At 44.0% G+C, this 17550-nt stretch overlaps 1 protein-coding gene across 2 annotated transcripts in view; it reads right to left on the bottom strand.

Moving 5' to 3' along the window:
* The window catches only part of LOC140347356 (dual specificity testis-specific protein kinase 1), a 49083-nt gene extending 32312 nt beyond the window's left edge, over positions 1–16771 (bottom strand). Inside the window, exons 1-2 of one of the 2 annotated variants that reach the window (XM_072433773.1) lie at positions 16615–16755; positions 8887–8959 (exon numbers count right to left, since the gene is read on the bottom strand). In XM_072433773.1, coding sequence (XP_072289874.1) covers positions 8887–8917 — 31 coding nt within the window. In that variant the 5' untranslated portion in view covers positions 8918–8959; positions 16615–16755. Of the gene's footprint in view, positions 1–8886; positions 8960–16614 lie in introns of both variants that reach the window. The other variant, XM_072433774.1, reaches the window with a different exon arrangement.
* Between the last annotated feature and the right edge of the window lie 779 nt (positions 16772–17550).

Below are 17550 nucleotides of genomic sequence, written 5' to 3'. Positions count from 1 at the left end.
TGTTTATCAGCCATAAAAGCACCAGCACCAGCCGTGTAAAGACAGTAACTGAGAGGTCATTTCAACTCATATCATTTGTATTGTAGTATTGTCAATTCAATAACAACATAATGTTCTATGATCTCTGTAAAACATATAACACCAGATTTAAGATGATAAGTCACTGAAAAACAGTTGAAATAAAATGCAATGTCTGGACCAGGGCTTCTTAAAGGAGACATACTTAGCTTTTTCAGGTACTTAGCATTGCTCTCAAACACAAGTAGATCATCATTTCATATTTTGCTTAGTAGTGATCTAAACGGGCGTGTACTCTGATGTAAGATTATGAGTGCTATATAAATGTGACCATAGTTTCTGCTGTGGTCATTTGTGTGTGGCGGCCCACCACCACTAAATCCTGACCCCCCCACGGTAAAATACCCCTTTAAAAGGACCTGACTCCGGCTCTGTGGAGTTTGGATGCGTCAGTAACCTGAGAATAAGCTCAACATTCAAAACGCTTCATGATGCGTAGGCACTATTAGGCTGCATTCTTATTATGCTGCAGGAAAGCAAGGACAAGCGGAGCGCAGGGCACAGACAGACACCAAGCACACAGAGATTAGAGTGTGATGAAGGTGTCAGAGGGAGTCGAGCTTCAGCTACAGAACAACACAGGATTTACTCAAACACAGGAATCAAACAAAATACAACTTTGAGTGAATGAACGACGAGGAAACACAGTTGTACGAAGGTTAAACGCGCTGGGGCCCATTCACAAATGAACAGTATTAAATTATATTGGTTTTGTGGCCTTCGCACAGCCTAAACTCTGCACTGTTGCCAAGTAGCCTAGTGTTTCAAGCGTGCAATGACGACCTTCTCAGGGCTATCACCACAATATCTCAGATAAGAAAGACCGAAAACAGGACCTGACCTCGTAGGACGGTGTAGATGATAATACTGTTTGTACAAAAACGATGCAGAAATATAAGTTTGGAGCGAGTACATTAAGACTTCCACAAAGGATAAAGGTATTTACGAATTTCAAAATAAAAGAAATGATGGAACGATGAAGGTTTCTGATAAAGAGCTTTGGGAAATGGTTCAAAATCCACTGGTTAAAACGCATTCATGAGATGTTTAGCGACCTTTAAACTTAAAACCTTCTTGCTTTTTAATTTTTCTTCCTTATTGAAACTGATATTTTGCTCTGACAAACAGACGTATCCATGACTCATCGTGACAGCTCGGACGACTTGCTGAAAACAGTCATTCATCATTGTGGTTTTGTAACTTGTCTGAACACTGACAGAAAGGTTAAATCGTCGACAAGCTTCAGCTTTTGTGTGTTCAAACCGTTCTGCTTGGGGGGTTGAACCCACAACCTCCTTTCTACCACCGCTTATTGCCTGCTTTAAGACGTGTGTTACTGATTAACGTTGATACGGAAATAGTTGTCTTTTGGAGATATGCAAAGAATGAAAATCAAGCGTTTTACATGAGAAAACCAAATTCAAAGCTGCAAAGAATATCTGAGGGAATCAGACGATAAGAAACTAATCGCATAATGTGATATTTCAGCACTTTATTATTTTATTTTCACAGTCCATTCAGATTTAAAGTGCATCTCGATCTGAATTGGTTCTTACCTGGTTAATTAAAGGTTAATACTGAAGGGGAATCTAAATATGTTAACCATTACTATATTGTATAATCAACTATATTCATTTTATGAAACTGTTTTACGAAACTGTATTAAAAGTATAACCAACTATATTCATTTTAGACTGTGTTACACTTGGGTTAACTCCTTATACGCACAACACAGAGACACTCACTGCTCCTTTTGAGACATTCTCTGATAAGGACGGACACCTTCCCGGAGCTGCAGACTTCAAGGCCACAGACATGCCAAAGAGCTCATGGAAGAAAACTGGAAGGAGGCGTCAACCGTCATATTCTGCCTAATATCTGAATGTTGTAAATATAACGCGGAGCAAGGATTTCGGAGCGTCCGGACCGCCCGTGTAAGACGCCTCACATTCGATAGGGACATTTTAGGTTAGCGCTCCGTTTATCTGTACTAGTCTTGTAAATGGCAGGGATTAAACATCTGATTGATTTTAACTTTCTGATTCTTGCCCTTCTTTCATAAACGAGCACGCCGACAATACATAAATAACCTGGGACCAATGCCACAGAAATTATTATTTCACAGATACAAATTAACAACATGTCTGTTTTGTTAAATTAATCTTTAAAGGTTGGAGCTCTGCCCTGTACTTCCTGTCCTTTTCAACCGATTTTGTTCAACTTTTCTTCACAAACTGCAGCTTGATTGGTGTAAATCTATCAATTATTAACATATAAACTCAAAATCAAACAATTATAAACCTGTCAAACGCACTTTAAGCAATACTTGAACCTGAACCGAGACGTTTACACATTTGAACTCGTTTCTGATTGCAAAATTATGATCTGACTATTGTGAAAATGGCACAAAAAGGTTTTCTACTTTGGGGCTCGAACCCACAACCTTCCCCGGTCTTGCTGGAGCTTTTAAACAGGGCATTGAAGTGGCTTTTTGCAGCGCGTGGCATTGTTTGGAAATAGAAAGTCTTTGCTCAGCTCCTTCCACACCCTCTCTCCCGTTACTCTTCCCTTCCTCACTGTAAAAAGCGTCTAGCGTTACCGTGGCGTCACCATCGCGGCCTGAGGGGCGGGTTCACGTGGGCGGATGTTTGATGTACAAATACCATATGGGCGCGTGCATAATGGCATCAGATAGGGCTGATCTCACTGCAGGACAAACACTGCACATTTTCCATTGTGGGCGCGAGGGCAGAGGACGACTTAATCAAACACACGAGAGCCCTTGAAAGAGCCGAAATGTGTCAAAGGCCCCCTGGTGGTGATCGTGTGACATTAATCACGCCAAGGTTGAAGCCGCCTGTATTTTCTGGCGTTTAATGCCGCGTGAGATGTGTTTGAGAGTATTTTTATGTATTTTTCTTTTGTTTTTTTAGCAATTTTATGGTTTGGCTTGGATTTGATTTGACTGGTTTTATTTATTTTTTTTTATTTTACAATCCCACCAAGTCAACACAGAGACAACTTTGCTCTCTGCCTGTGGAAAGAAACACAGAGACTTTTTAATTAAATCATTTTATGCCTTTTATGATTTTAAAGTACTGGTTAAGCACATTTTATTGATTGTTTTAATGTGTTTTATTTGGATACCCTGTGTTTTTTGTTTGCTCGATTGGTTTTCCCTGTATAAAATAAAATAAAATAAAGTTAAATAAACTAAGTGATTAAAAAGGATTTAAGTTGAAAATGACAGGAGACTTTGTCACATCCAATGCTCATATTGCCCCTCGCACCAAACAGTACAGTGAATAACAAAGATTGCCACTTTTTGTTACGTTATTAACCTTATTCCACGGGCGACATTATTAAAAGGTCTTTCTTGCTGGTATAATTTTACATAAGAGCTTCCGATGGCAACAGTAGCGGCCAGAGAATCGGGTTGGATGAGTCGATTGTCACATGAACATTTTACATAAATCAAAGTACTTAATGGCACATTTCGTTCTCCACTTAAAGGTGGTATGGACGATTTTTTTTCAGCAAATTTTTTATCATATTTCCTCGTGGCGTGGATAAATCATTTGTCCTGCCACGTATCAATCATAAAACGCACCTATCGCTCACCTGCAGCCGCGTGCGGTTCGTCCCCACGTTTCCTCGTGCCTAAGAGCATGGATCTATCATAATATAGTTCCCTCAGTGTACGGGGCAAAATGAAGACGGAGAAAGACAGTTCGAGCTGACTCAGAAGTGGACAGAAATTTACAGGAGACGAGAGATGCGATGCGCTCCGTTGCGCTAATAAACAAACGCACGTGTGTGTTGTATCAGTCCGCACGGGGGAGTGCGCATGCGCATTTCCGCCTGCATTCTCAAATTGCCGAAAAATCTTCCATACCGCCTTTAAGTGAACAGAATTCCTGCTCAACTGGAAATGCCAAAACAAGGAAAGTGTAAATCCATCACAGAAAGATGCAGAAGTGGGCAGGGCTGAATAACTGTCGTAAGTGGCTCTTGATATGCTGATACGAGCAGATTAGGGCTGTAGTCGACTAAAGACACGGCCTATCGACCGATTTATCGACTAAAAGTGGTAAAAGCAATCAAAACTATGAAGTACTTCTATGTATCTGACCCAAACTGCACTCAGACTACAACTGCACTGGAGTCCATGATAAAAACACCCATGTATACAGAAAAGTACCAGAAAACAGTGTATTTAGAGTTAAATTAAACTCATGATTCACTCCAAAATCTTAACATAACTCGCTCCAAATCCTCCTCTTGTTGCTTTAATCTAAATAAAATAATTAGCCAGCTAATAAAAATGTTGCTCGACCGATTAATCGATTAAAAGACTAAAGGGTTGCAGCCCTAGTGCAGATTCTGATTATTTTTCCCAAATGATCTGAATTCCTCTAAACTCAGTTACTGTCAACAATGTACACAATGCAGTGCTCATTACAAAATATATATACACAAATGTAATATCAATGATAATGTTAATACAGCACTTCCTTTTGACGGAACAAACGTTATAATTAGGGATGCAGACCTAAACCCACGTTCAAGTCCAGATTCGAATCCAGAGGTTTAGGTTCAGGTCCGGACCTAATGAGTCCACTCTTTAATTTTGCAGATCCATTGGCATCAAAGTCATGTAAAAACCTTCAAAAACTAGCATAACAGTCAACTAGAACCACTATAAATCAATCAATCAACTTAGCAGTATCAAAAATAGAATATGAAAATATTTTACACTACACACAATACATCATATTAACAGCATTAAACACAAGACCATATTTAACAACTGTAGAATACAAATACTATTACAAAATATAAGCTCCAATTAATGTCCAGCAATTAAACAATATTACTTTGACTTAGTATTTACTTAGATGTATTTATATATATTGCACATTAACCCACCTAAATAAATGCTACATCACACCACAACATAACAGTTATTTCATTCATATTGTAGCGACTCTAGTCTCTAGTGCGCGTGTGCGGTCTCTGGGGCGGAGCTAAGAGCGGGAGACGAGGTGGTTTTTGATGTTCCTGTTCCATCACCATGGTTACGGCCAACAGTAACCAACTCTGTTCAAGAAATAAAGTGACAACTTGTGAGCACTAAACCAGCATTACTGACCTGAGCGAGAAGTTACAATATTTACACACAAACCAAAGCACAACCTGCTCCTTTAACAAGCGTCTTAAACTAACTCACGGAGCGCCACAAGCGGCGACGCACGCGGCGGCTTCAAACGGTTCAATTAAGCCAGTGATCTTCCCGAAGGTTCGGTCTCTCGCGTCTTTAAACTCATTGCGCCGGCTTCAACTTCTGCCGCGCGGAAGACGCGTGCGTCGCTGATGCTCCGGGCGCGCCATTGACAGCGATGTCAGTGTTTACGTCTTTTCTAGCGCGAATTTCGCGATCTATGGAATGTTTAGATTCTAGAACGTAAAGGATATAGAATGTGAGTGGTAGATTTTGGTGGTAGAGTCCAGAACCGAATCACCGGGGTTTCGGTTTTTTTGGACCTGAACCGAAACGTCCGGATCCGGTCCGTCGTAGCGGTACGCATCCCTAGTTAGGCCCGAGCGCCACAAGCTGGCGAGAGGCTTATTAGTCTCGTAAGGCCGTGCGAAGCACGGCTGCGAAAGTGCGCACGTAATCGAGCGCGAAGCGCTCGCCCACTTCCAAACACTCACTAACGCACTCCTTCACTCACGCACGCCCCGTGCATACTAATTAGTTGTAGGAAAATGGAACATTACCGTTGTAAACGAAGCCCGTGCAAAAGTTTGCGGTCGTCATCCCCATATAAAGCACTCATTTGCGCTAAGTAGCTCACGAATACGTTCCCCATCTCTTGCATGTTCCGTGCATATAAGCATGTAATGCAAAAATTGAACATTATTACTGTATAGTGGGCCAAAAACACAAAGTGGGCGGAGCCCACTCTTCTTCTTCTTCTTCTTCTTCTTCTTCTTCTTCTTCTTCTTCTTCTTCTTCTTCTTCTTCTTCTTCTTCTTCTTCTTCTTCTTCTTCTTCTTCTTCTTCTTCTTCTTCTTCTTCTTCTTCTTCTTCTTCTTCTTCTTCTTCTTCTTCTTCTTCTTCTTCTTCTTCTTCTTCTTCTTCTTCTTCTTCTTCTTCTTCTTCTTCTTACCAACCCCCCTATTTTTCACCCAGTGAACATTGACGAAAAGTCACAAAAATTTGCACACCTCTAAAAATCGTGCCTCCTTACATTCTGGCTATCTCCCTTTTCTAAAATTTTAAAAAATTGGCGTGTCAGCGCCCTCAAATGTACCAAAAATGCATTAAGAAAGAAAATGATCCAAAAAAAATCTTATCGTAGAATCATGAAATTTGGCGCAGAGGTAGATGGTGACAAGAGAAGTAAAAAATATTATTACGGCAACGCCGTCCGCCCAACCAAATGTTGGCCATATTGGTTCAAAAATGGCTAATTAGGACTTGGAAGTTTTTCCAAACGTCTTACTTTTACAAACTCCTCCCAGGGCGTTGGCCCTAAAAAGCTGAAATTTGGTGAAAATGCTACTGAGGAGTGGGAAATCAAAAGTTATTCAAATTACATTGATACCTCTCACGGTCTCTGTGCGGCGAAGCCGCAAACTGTAGCTAGAATTTCAGAAATCTCCCATATTTATAATTTCTGGCGTTTGCGCAGATAAAGTCCAAATTGCGTCAAATTAGAATCAGTTGTTAAACTCTTTGCCCTAAACCTACTTGAAGTGAAATAAATTGATTTGGCGCCACAGCGCCTCCTACAGATTTTATATGGAGGTTAAATGTTTAGTTTTCCGAAATTTGACACAAAACTCAATTTTGGCATTCCCATCAAAAATGTAAATGAGAGCCATGTCATTGACCCATGTCAATTGTTACGGTGTTGCCGTAGTGATGACCGAAACCTCCCATGTTATTCCAATGGGGAAATCGCCAGAACATGCTTACACTTTATACTTTCACCAACTCCTCCTAGGGCGTTAGCCCTATCAACATGAAATTTGGTGAGACTCATCTTCAGGTGTGGACCATCAAAAGTTATCCACATTTTTATTCAAAGAGTCACGGTGTCTGTGCGGCAAAGCCGCACATTTTGCCAAGAATTCAAAATAAAATTGCTTTTTGATGGTAAAACAAAGGGGAGAAGATGTGACAGCGTTAGCGCCCCTATTGTCCTTTTAGTACGCCTTTTACACTTTTAGTTGTCTTCTCTTATTGTACGGCATTGTATTGTGGTTATCTTCTAACATAAAAGATAAATAAAGCTCAGTCAAACTTATTTAACATACTTAACGTTACCGTGTTCAGGGATTGTCGGAAAACAATACAGGTTATACAATAATGTTGATCATTGGTAAAAACGCGTTACTTTTATAACACAGTAGCAAAGTAACTTTACACGTTAGTTAGTTTCCCGGGGAAGTAACGAGAAAGTAACGCTACAAACACTGTTCATATGGTATTACTGTTTGTCAAACCATAACTGTTGTGTCATTTATATGGATTTTGGTTCTTGTTTACAGTCTGGTTGCTCGGTAACAGTTGTAGAATTACCTCTACCTTTGTCTTATTTGCTGCTCATGTCCAACCAGGAAGTACAATTATAAACTTGACACAAATGGTTCAAACTGGGGACAAACGGGCAAAATCTTGAGTTAAATCTAAAATATAATCGTCTGAAACTGTCATTAAGACTTTAAATGACAAAATGGAGATGTTCTGGTGCTGGATGGATCGCCCCGGTGACACAGATGAGGCTCTGACGCCACAGTGGTTTAACACTCGGGTGTCACATATCTCCCGTCTGCTCCATTCACGTCCGACTCACGGTCAAAGTCCAGTTTTAATTCTTGTTTTAGTCCCGGCCGGTCACACTGTGCTTTTGACCGTGTGACCAGGCTTAACATATTTAATCACGCACAGAATCGAGGCGCTCTTGTGGGACTGAAGTGGAATTATAGTGGTTTACAAATGTTGTAATGGGGAATTTCTCTAGCGTTAGAAAGACTAAGTATGTTTCACGACCCACCGACTCTAAAAAGGGACTAAATCAAAGAAAATTCACCCCCAAAAAAGCAATTTTTCTCAATTTAATGAGCTTGTAAATCATGTTTAACCTTTAATATGCTCTGATTATTATAAATATGATCTAAATATATAAAACTAGACTTTGTTCATAGAAAGTAGAGCTGAATTTTTCAACTTTATTTCGATTTTTGACTCAATTTCATCATGTTTTCTTACAAAAAAACAAAAAATATGACTTTTAATTGATAAAGTTTATGAACAAAGACATACTTTTTAAATAAACTTCCTGTACCATTTACTATTATTGCTCCAAACAACACTCTACACGCCTGACACAAGACGCATTGATTAAAAAAACCTCCAGCCAGCCAATAATTCTGCACTAAAAATGTGGTATAAATTCAATTAAAATGTGATTATTCCCCAGCTTAAACACAACGTTCCTTCTCATAACGCTACAAAGGCATTTTTAGCACGCTACTTTTAACGCGACACTGGTCCAACTTTTAATTACGACAAGTTCTACAAAGCACCAGCAGATGGCGCCAGACCTGCACCCGCTTACCGACTGAAACAGAACACCAAAGACAAAGACAAATGACAAAGAGCGGAGAATGTGCAGTCAAAATATAAAACTATTCTTGGTGTTTATACGACATTCTGAACGGGTCAAACGCTCAGACAAACGCGCACTGTTGCCGAGCCACGCCCCGTTAAGTGTAGTCAGAGTGGGCGGTACTTACTCCATTGGTTTATTACGTTATTCATGTGCATCTTGTGGACAGCGGCGGACGGGACCGGACGGCTCTACGGTCACTGGGGATGGAGGACAAACACAGAGGGACAACACGTGAGCGACGCACGACAACCACACAGCCACGTGAAGCAGGAAACACAACGCACAGACAATTGTACCATGTATGATTTATGCTGCGAATAAAGACAGATTTGAAGCCGGTCGATTAGTTGTACCGAGCGTTTTGGGGATGGAACTCACTGGAAGCAGCTCGTAACTCACGTACGACACAGCTACGGGACTGCACCGACGTGAATCACAGTGTCGATCACCATAATCAAGTGAGAAAAAGCATCAGGATTTAACGATTATTCACAATTATTGGATTATTGAGACTGCGACCAGTGAATTTTTTTCATTCTCATTCAATTTTGTGACCGGCTTTGCACAATTTAACTTTCTGAAAGGCAAAATAAAGTTAAATGTGACAAAAACAGTGTTAGTATCCGCTCTGCTGAGACTCTGTTTACCGGGTTTATTCCAGGGCTGACTCTTCTTCATCTTCCTCTCCTTCTTTGATGTACAGCTTTATTCTTTAGGCTTTTTTCTTTAGGCTTTGATTTGTCGTTGCACCTGCTTCTCTGTGTGTATACAACAACACAACAACGAACAATACCTCGTGCACTTGGATGCCAACTGCCATAAAAAACTACAACGACAACAGTTTGGATATTACGGCAACATAGAGGAACGCCTCGGTCCGTATGACGGGGAAGAAGAAGAGGAAGCGTGACCTGGTCGGTGACGATATGAACAGCGGGGAGGACTCCCCTGGAGCCACTGATCCTGTGCAGCGTAGGGCGTCTTCTTGCTCGTCTATGGAGGGCTCTCTCAGTGAGGAGCAGGGCGGGGGGGTTGCAGATGTCGGGGATGTGAGTTCAGAGTGTAAGGTGTTCATAAAGCTCGCGCAGGATAATGCGTCCTTTAAGGGGTGGGATCCGATGGCGTTGACAAGGAGCCTGACTGTAGCTGTGGGAGTGGTCAAGCATGCGAGTGTCCTTAGGGATGGCTCGCTGCTGGTTGTGTGCAAGGACGTGGCTCAGCAAAGGAAGGCGATTGAAACTAAGTGTCTGGGGGGGAAGGACATTCTTGTGTCTGATGCTGTAAGAGGCACGGTCAGGGGAGTTATAGTAGGCGTCCCTACGACGACATCTGTGGATGACGTAAAGGAGAATTTGACTGGAGCTAAGGTGGTGGATGCTAGGCGGTTGAAGATGACCCGGGATGGGGTAAGGTGTGACAGCCTGTCGATAATGATTAGATTTGAAGGTGGGATCCTGCCTCGTGTGGTGTGCGTTGGGTACATGCGCTATGGCGTACGCCCATATGTTCTGCCGCCCCTGCGTTGCTTCAAGTGCCAGCGCTTTGGGCATATTGCAGCGGTCTGTAGAGGGAAGCAGAAGTGTGGTAAATGTGCAGGAGACCACGAGTATGGGAAGTGTGACGACGGAGCAAAACTCAAGTGCTGTAACTGTGGGGGAGAGCATAGCTCTGCCTACGGGGGATGCGTGTTCAGCAAGAGGGCTGCGGAGGTGCAAAAAGTTAGAGCCTCTCAAGGCATATCCTACGCGGATGCGGTCAAGAAGGTGTCTGGTAGTCAGGTGACGGTGGATGCAGTGGGGGCTGCCAGTGCTGCTGGTGTCCTAGGCGACAGGGGAGGGGGCAGCGTTGCCCGCAGCCAGGGGGAGGTCCCCACTGGGATGCCCGTGAGTGTGGCTTCCACGGGCAGAGGCCCTGTGGGTGCGGAGGATGTACTGGTTGTGAAGAGGAAAGATTTCTTCCTCTTTATAGTGGAAGTGATTAACTGTACTGGGCAAACCAAGAAGAGATCCGAAAAGACTAAGATCATCGCTAAGGCTGCAGGGAAGTACTTTGGAGCTGGGGGCCCCGAGTGGACGGAGATAGAGGATGCGCTGCGGGAGGGCGCCCTGCCCCATTCTGGCAGTGGGAGTGGGGGGGCTCCCGATGCGCCGTCAGGTTCCGGGGGCTCATAATGGCGGTGGTTGTCTTGCAATGGAATGCGCGTAGTCTTCGTGCTAATGGCCAGGAATTTAAGCATTTTGTCTCTACCTTGTTGAACAAGCCTCACGTTATGTGCGTGCAGGAGACTTGGTTACGACCTAGGTGGGGTTTTGGGATACAAGGGTATGTGTGTGTTAGGAATGATAGGGAGCAGGGTAGAGGCGGAGGTGTGGCTGTGTTTGTCCGAGATGACCTAAATTACGTTGTTGTCAGTGTGAGTAAAGCGCCGGAGGCCCTGGCGGTGAGGGTCTGGCTGGGTGGTGAAGCTGTTACTGTGGTTAACCTTTATAATCCGTGTGGTGAGTTAACGCTAGAGTCCTTACATAGTATCGGTAAGGATGTTCGGGGAAAGGCCGTGTGGTGTGGGGATTTTAATGCGCATAGCGCTTTGTGGGGCGGTAGTGGTACCGATAGGTATGGGCAGGTGGTAGAGGGTTTTATCAATCAAAGGGAGTTGGTTTGTCTGAATGATGGGGGTGGGACCCGCTATGATATGGGGACCGGTGCGGAAAGTGCAATAGATCTTACACTTGTGTCCAAGGAGTTAGCTGGTGTTTGTAGTTGGGAGGTTCTTGGTAATCTTTCTTTTGGTAGCGATCACTATCTAGTCCGCACCGTGATTGGCTTTGGGAGCTGTGTGGTCAGGGGGACGAGGATCCAGAGGTGGCAGTTGGCAAGGGCGAACTGGGGGGCTTTCCTGAGGAAAGCTGATGATGGTTCTAGGGTTCTGCAGGAAGGAGGATTGACTCAGGTGGATGATCTCAATAGTGCAATTGTCTCGCTCATCACGCAGTCAGCGGTAGGCACGATTCCTAAGAGTGGTGGTAGTGGACATAGGAAGCGGGTGCCGTGGTGGACTGAAGCATGTGGTCATGCTGTTAGGGCGAGAAATGCGGCGTTTCGCCGGCTAAGGGTTGCCCACACTGAGGGTGCCCTCATTGACTACAAGAGGGCCCGCGCTGTTGTGCGGAAAACTGTGAGAACGGCCAAGAGTGCCTATTGGAGGCGGTATTGTTCCAAAATTGGGAGAGAAACGCGTCTCGGGGATGTTTGGGGGATGATTAAGCGGATGCATGGGGTTGAGCGCCGTCGTGGGACCCCGGTCCTAATACTGAATGGTGTTGAAGCAGTCAGCGACGTTGACAAAGCTGAACTGTTGGCCAGCACCTTTGTGTCGGTGCACAGCTCTGACAATCTCTCACCTGCGGAAAGGCACTACAGGGAGAGTACTTTGGCCCAGAATTCTGAGCTGATTGGGCACCAGCCTTCGACTCAAGATGACCTTGACCTTCCGTTTAGTTTGTTTGAGCTAAGGAGAGCACTTTCTAAGGCGAAACAGACAGCCCCGGGTAAAGATGAGGTGTGCTATGACATGCTCTCTCATTTGACTGATGACACGCTTGGGCTAGTCCTGGGTCTTTTCAACCGTGTTTGGGATTCAGGTTGTGTTCCATCTGCGTGGAAACAGTCTACGGTGGTGCCGGTTCTGAAGCCGGGTAGGCCAGCGTCTGACCCTTCAAGTTATAGGCCGATTGCCTTGACGTCGCAGCTCGGGAAAACGATGGAGCGCATGGTTACCGAGCGGTTGGATTACTTCTTGGAGAGTCAGGGTTTGCTTCCCGCGCACCAGAGTGGTTTCCGTAGGGGCAGGAACACCATGGATTCCGTGTTGTGTTTGGAATCTGATATCCAGCTGGCCAGGGCTCAGAAAGAAAAGGTTATTGCGGTGCTCTTTGATGTGGAGAAGGCGTACGATATGGTTTGGAAGGATGGGCTCCTCATTAAGCTGCGGAAGTGTGGTGTGAAGGGTAAACTGTTTAACTGGGTCCGGAGCTTTCTGTCTGGCCGGCGTATCCAAACCAGAGTGGGCGCTGCTTACTCTGGGGTCTATGGGGTGGAGAATGGGATCCCGCAGGGGAGTGTGTGTAGCCCTATCTTGTTCAATGTTATGATTAAGGACATCTTTGACGACGTGGATGGGTCTGTTGGGAGGAGCCTTTATGCTGACGATGGCGCTCTATGGGTGAGAGGGAGGAATCTCCGGTTTTACGAGGCGAAACTGCAAAGGGCAATACAGCAGGTGGAGCAGTGGACCCTGAAGTGGGGGTTTAAACTGTCCGTACGGAAGTCTCAAGTGATCTGTTTCTTCAATGGACATAGGGACGTCTCCCTTCGACTGCATGGGCAGGTGCTCGAACAGGTCAGGGAGGTGAGGTTCTTGGGGGTCACCTTTGACGAGAGGCTTAGTTGGCGTCGGCACATTGATGAGGTCAGTGGTAAATGCAAAAGGGTGAATAACTTGCTTCGTTGTCTATCCGGCCAGGACTGGGGGGCCAGCAGAAGGTCGCTCCTGGGTATTTATCGGGCCGTCATGAGGGCGGCTATTGATTATGGCTGTATAGCCTACATGTCTGCGGCTGAGACTAACTTAAAGAAGCTTGATGTGGAGCAAGCCCAGGCCTTGCGCATCTGCTGTAGGGCTTTTAGGACCTCCCCTGTCTCGGCGCTGCAGGTTGAGTTGGGGGAATTGCCGTTACGGCTCCGGAGGCTAGAACTTCTGTTGGCTTACTGGGTGAATGTGCAAGGTCATACGAGCTCTCACCCGGTGAGGGACTTTCTCAGGGTTGATGGGGGGCAGAGTGAGGCTGGCGGTATGATTTTCAGCCAGGTAGGAAATGCGAAGGCGCGGCTTGCGGGGGTTGGTGATCTGCGTGTGAGCCCGTCGGTGGCTTTGTCTGCTATAGCTCCGTGGAAGTTTGTCCCGGCTCCTGTTGATGTTAGCTTGCATGGCAAGCTTAGAGGAGTCGCTGGGAGGGCACCGCAGTTTGCCGTTCAATCGCTCATCGATAAGCACTCAGGTGATGTGTTTATTTATACCGACGGGTCTAGGGATCCTGAGAGTGGGCGTACTGGCGCCGCTTATTTTGTGCCTGACCTGGGGCTAGCGGTCAAGAAGAGGTTGACAGATCGCCTTTCTGTTTTCACGTCGGAACTTATAGCGATACGGTTGGCGTTGGAATGGGCGGAATCTGCTTTGCAGTGTTGCGGCATTGTGGTGGCCTCTGACAGCCTTTCTGCATTGCAAAGCATTAAATCTGGGAAATCGGATTGCAGACAGGATGTGTTGAATGGCATCTTCTGTCTGATGCTCTCCCTGTCCAGGAAGGATGTGAGGGTTTCCTTCATTTGGGTCCCTGCGCATGTGGGGGTGGATGGTAACGAAATGGCTGATGCACTGGCTAAACGTTCCCTTCGGCGGCCATCAATTGATGTGGCGGTTGAGTTAAGCAAATCTGAAATCAAGCCTGTTATCAAGAGTCATGTGGTCGGCCTTTGGCAGGAATTTTGGAGCCACTGTGTTACTGGACGGCATTTCTATCACATACAGGGTAGTGTGGGTCCTTGCGGGTCTATGGGCAGGAACGCGTGGGAGGAAAGGGCCTTCGCCCGCATGAGGATTGGCCATACTGGACTCAATTGGTCACTAAGTAGGATAGGCAAACATCCGACCGGTCTGTGTGGTCACTGTCGGGTGCCAGAGACTGTCGAGCATGTGCTGATTTGCTGTGAGGCTTATGATAGGGAAAGGGCCGGGTTGGCCTTGTGGTTTCGGAATAATGGGCGGGAGTTCAATCTGCGGAACGTTCTGGCGATCCAGTCACAGGGTTTGTGTCAGGCTGTGGTTGCTTACTTATGTAGCACAGGGCTGGGTAAACGTTTATAGAGGTGGGGGGTGTTGGAGACTGAGCCGAGGATGAGGAGCAAGAGGATGTTCTAACGCGCTTGGACTTCATGGGCCTAGAAACGCCAAAGTGATGGAAGAAGGACTTCTAAAGGATAAAACGACAAAGACGTCCCATGACCTCATGGGCTTTGTACTTCCAAAGCACCGAACGTCAAAGAGGGCGAGGAAGGTGAAGAAGAGTCTCCCTGGAATAAAGCCGGTTGGTCTCTGACACAACAACTATTCTAGTCACAAAAACACATCATGACCTCATGGGCTTTGTAACGCCAAAGCGATGGGAGGAGTACTTTTACGGACTACGACAGAGTCTGAGGACTACGAAACGTCTGAGGAATAAAGTCTGGCGGTAATGCAACACTCGGATGCCAACCGCCATAAAACAACAACAACAACAACAACAACAAGCTCAGTCGCCCTTTGGTTTGGTGTCAGTTCGTCAGTTGACGTCTGTCCAGGAGACTCCTAGTCTCTCCTGCCCTGCCTGCCCCTGCTTCTGCCCCTGCTCCTGCCCTGCCCCTGCCCCTGCTTTGTTTTCCTGCCTTTCTACCTGAGCTAAGTTGGTGCTTTCCTGTTTTGACTTTTGGGAATTTTTAATCTTTGTTAAAGGTCCCATAACATGCAAAATCGACTTTTCAGAGCTTTTAACCTTCTTACATTGCTATTTGTGCTTCATATATGTACCCAGAGTGTTTTTTTGATTGATTCCAGCAGTTTTTAGCTATATTACAGACTATCTCCTTTCCGTGAATCTCCAAACTGACGGGGGGTGGGGCAAGACCGCGTCATAAGGGCAAGCACACGTCATCATCCCCCCCTTATTATTATCAATTATACACTTAGGATAGACTACGAAACTCTACTTTGCCTTTATCCGGACTGCGTTTGGGTTTTTGCCACTGGGGCCATAACAGTCAGATAAAATAAGGTTCTTCACACAGTTAGGTCTGTATTTTAAGCTGTATATTGAAAAAAAATATCATAAGTTTGCTTCTTAAATTGTTACAATTATTATTTTTGTGTTTTTACGATTACATTGAGACCTGAATAATTAACCTGAATAATTAACCTGATCATCGTCACATTCCTAGTAGTCAGTTAGTCAAATGATTATTTCTGCAGTACATTTAGATTTTGAAAAACACATTTTTAACCAAATGAAAGTTGAAATTTGGAGAAAGAAAGTATTGATAGTAAAAAAGAACAGGAAAATTGAACTTTTTATTGGACGGTTGAACAGTTTTATGATGATCTTGAGCTTTTCCATTGTCTAAAATAAAGAGTATTTTTAAATGATCATTATCAAAAGGGAACAGTATTTAGAGTATGGAGACTATTCCTCAGTATCGAAATCAAAATATTACATGTTAATATAATATAATAACATAAATAAAACTATTGTAGATTTTATGACGTATGTATTCCTTTAATTGTATTTATTTCCTTTAGTTTTACACATATTGCTCGAATAAAATAAACCATTTACAAACTGAATTATTCATGAAACTGTTTATTTCATTTTGCGATATTGTTTCAGAGATTATTTTAATGTATTTCTGTTTAAGTGGCAATGGCAGTTTTAAAACACATTTTTAAGACATTTAAGACGGTTCTGTGGTTTATTCTCTGCTCAAACTCAATCTCACACTTTGAATATGCAAAAGTCCAGCACAAGGAACAATTCAACTTATCCAACGTCTTTAAAACTGGCTTGACATTTCTTTATGCAAACTATATTCAAAGTTATGCTGCTTTTCCAATGCTTTAACGCGCAAAAGTGCAAATGAATATGAAATAATGATCAATAATAATAATGAAAGTAGTGATCATTACACACGCTGCACGGGGACAGAGGAGGACGGTGTATGTCATATTTATAAAAACATACAAATCATGGTTAAAAGTACTTACACAAACTCCGGCGTCGTGCGTGAAAAAGAAACACGTTCACGTTTAAATCCCCCGTGCGGTAAAAGGCGCCATGTCTCCGTCACGCGGCGCATCCAGTCGGTCAAACGGTCAAACTGCGCGTGTTTGCGTCAAGAAGAAGAAGCAGAAGAAGAAGAAGAAGCAGAAGAAGAAGAAGAAGAAGAAGAAGAAGAAGAAGAAGAAGAAGAAGAAGAAGAAGAAGATGCGACTCGGCGCGACGCGACCATGAACACGACTCGTGCAGAAGCAGCGCGCGCTCCACGGCGCTGAGGCGACGTCACGCACGCAGCGTTGTCTAGGGGACCGCGTGACTCCGCCCACCAGGAAGGAGCAGTAGAGGCGCAGGGACCCCTCGCGGCGGCAGGAAGTATTGACACAACATTGTCAGGCATGCGGAGATGACAGTTTAGAATGCTTATTTTATTTCACAAAACGCAGTTAAAGTGCCTCTGACAGGCCATGGCAGGTTAAATATATTTAAAATGTTGCTAAAAATTTATAAAAATGTTATCCCAGAATGTTCTCCTGTTTGTAATTGATGACATCACACTAGGAAATTACCCAGCAAACACTGGGAAAAACTCATCTATGCACAATTAGTTTCAAATAGAAATCTGTGAGAGGGACTTTATTCTGTTGAATTAATGTTTAGGGGGTCAAATTTAGTAAATTATGCATATGTTTTAACTGGAACTTTAATTTAACTTAATTAGATATTTTAATAGATAATAGATATTTTTTAATTAAATGTTTTCAATTTTTTTCAGGTTTATAATTTTAAAATAGGATTTAACTTTTAAGATAAGATAAGATATTCCTTTATTGTCCCACATGGGGAAATTTCATTGGTGCAACGCAGGTAGATACAGAGGTAGATACAGAAGAACAGATCACTTATAGGAAGTCTGAAAAACACTT

This window comes from Eucyclogobius newberryi, unplaced genomic scaffold, assembly GCF_026437365.1.
Source record: "Eucyclogobius newberryi isolate DKJ021-1_F unplaced genomic scaffold, fEucNew1.0.hap1 SCAF_6, whole genome shotgun sequence".
Classification (NCBI taxonomy): domain Eukaryota; kingdom Metazoa; phylum Chordata; class Actinopteri; order Gobiiformes; family Gobiidae; genus Eucyclogobius; species Eucyclogobius newberryi.
Note: the sequence above shows the minus strand (reverse complement) of the source record. Positions and strands in the feature narration are given on the sequence as shown.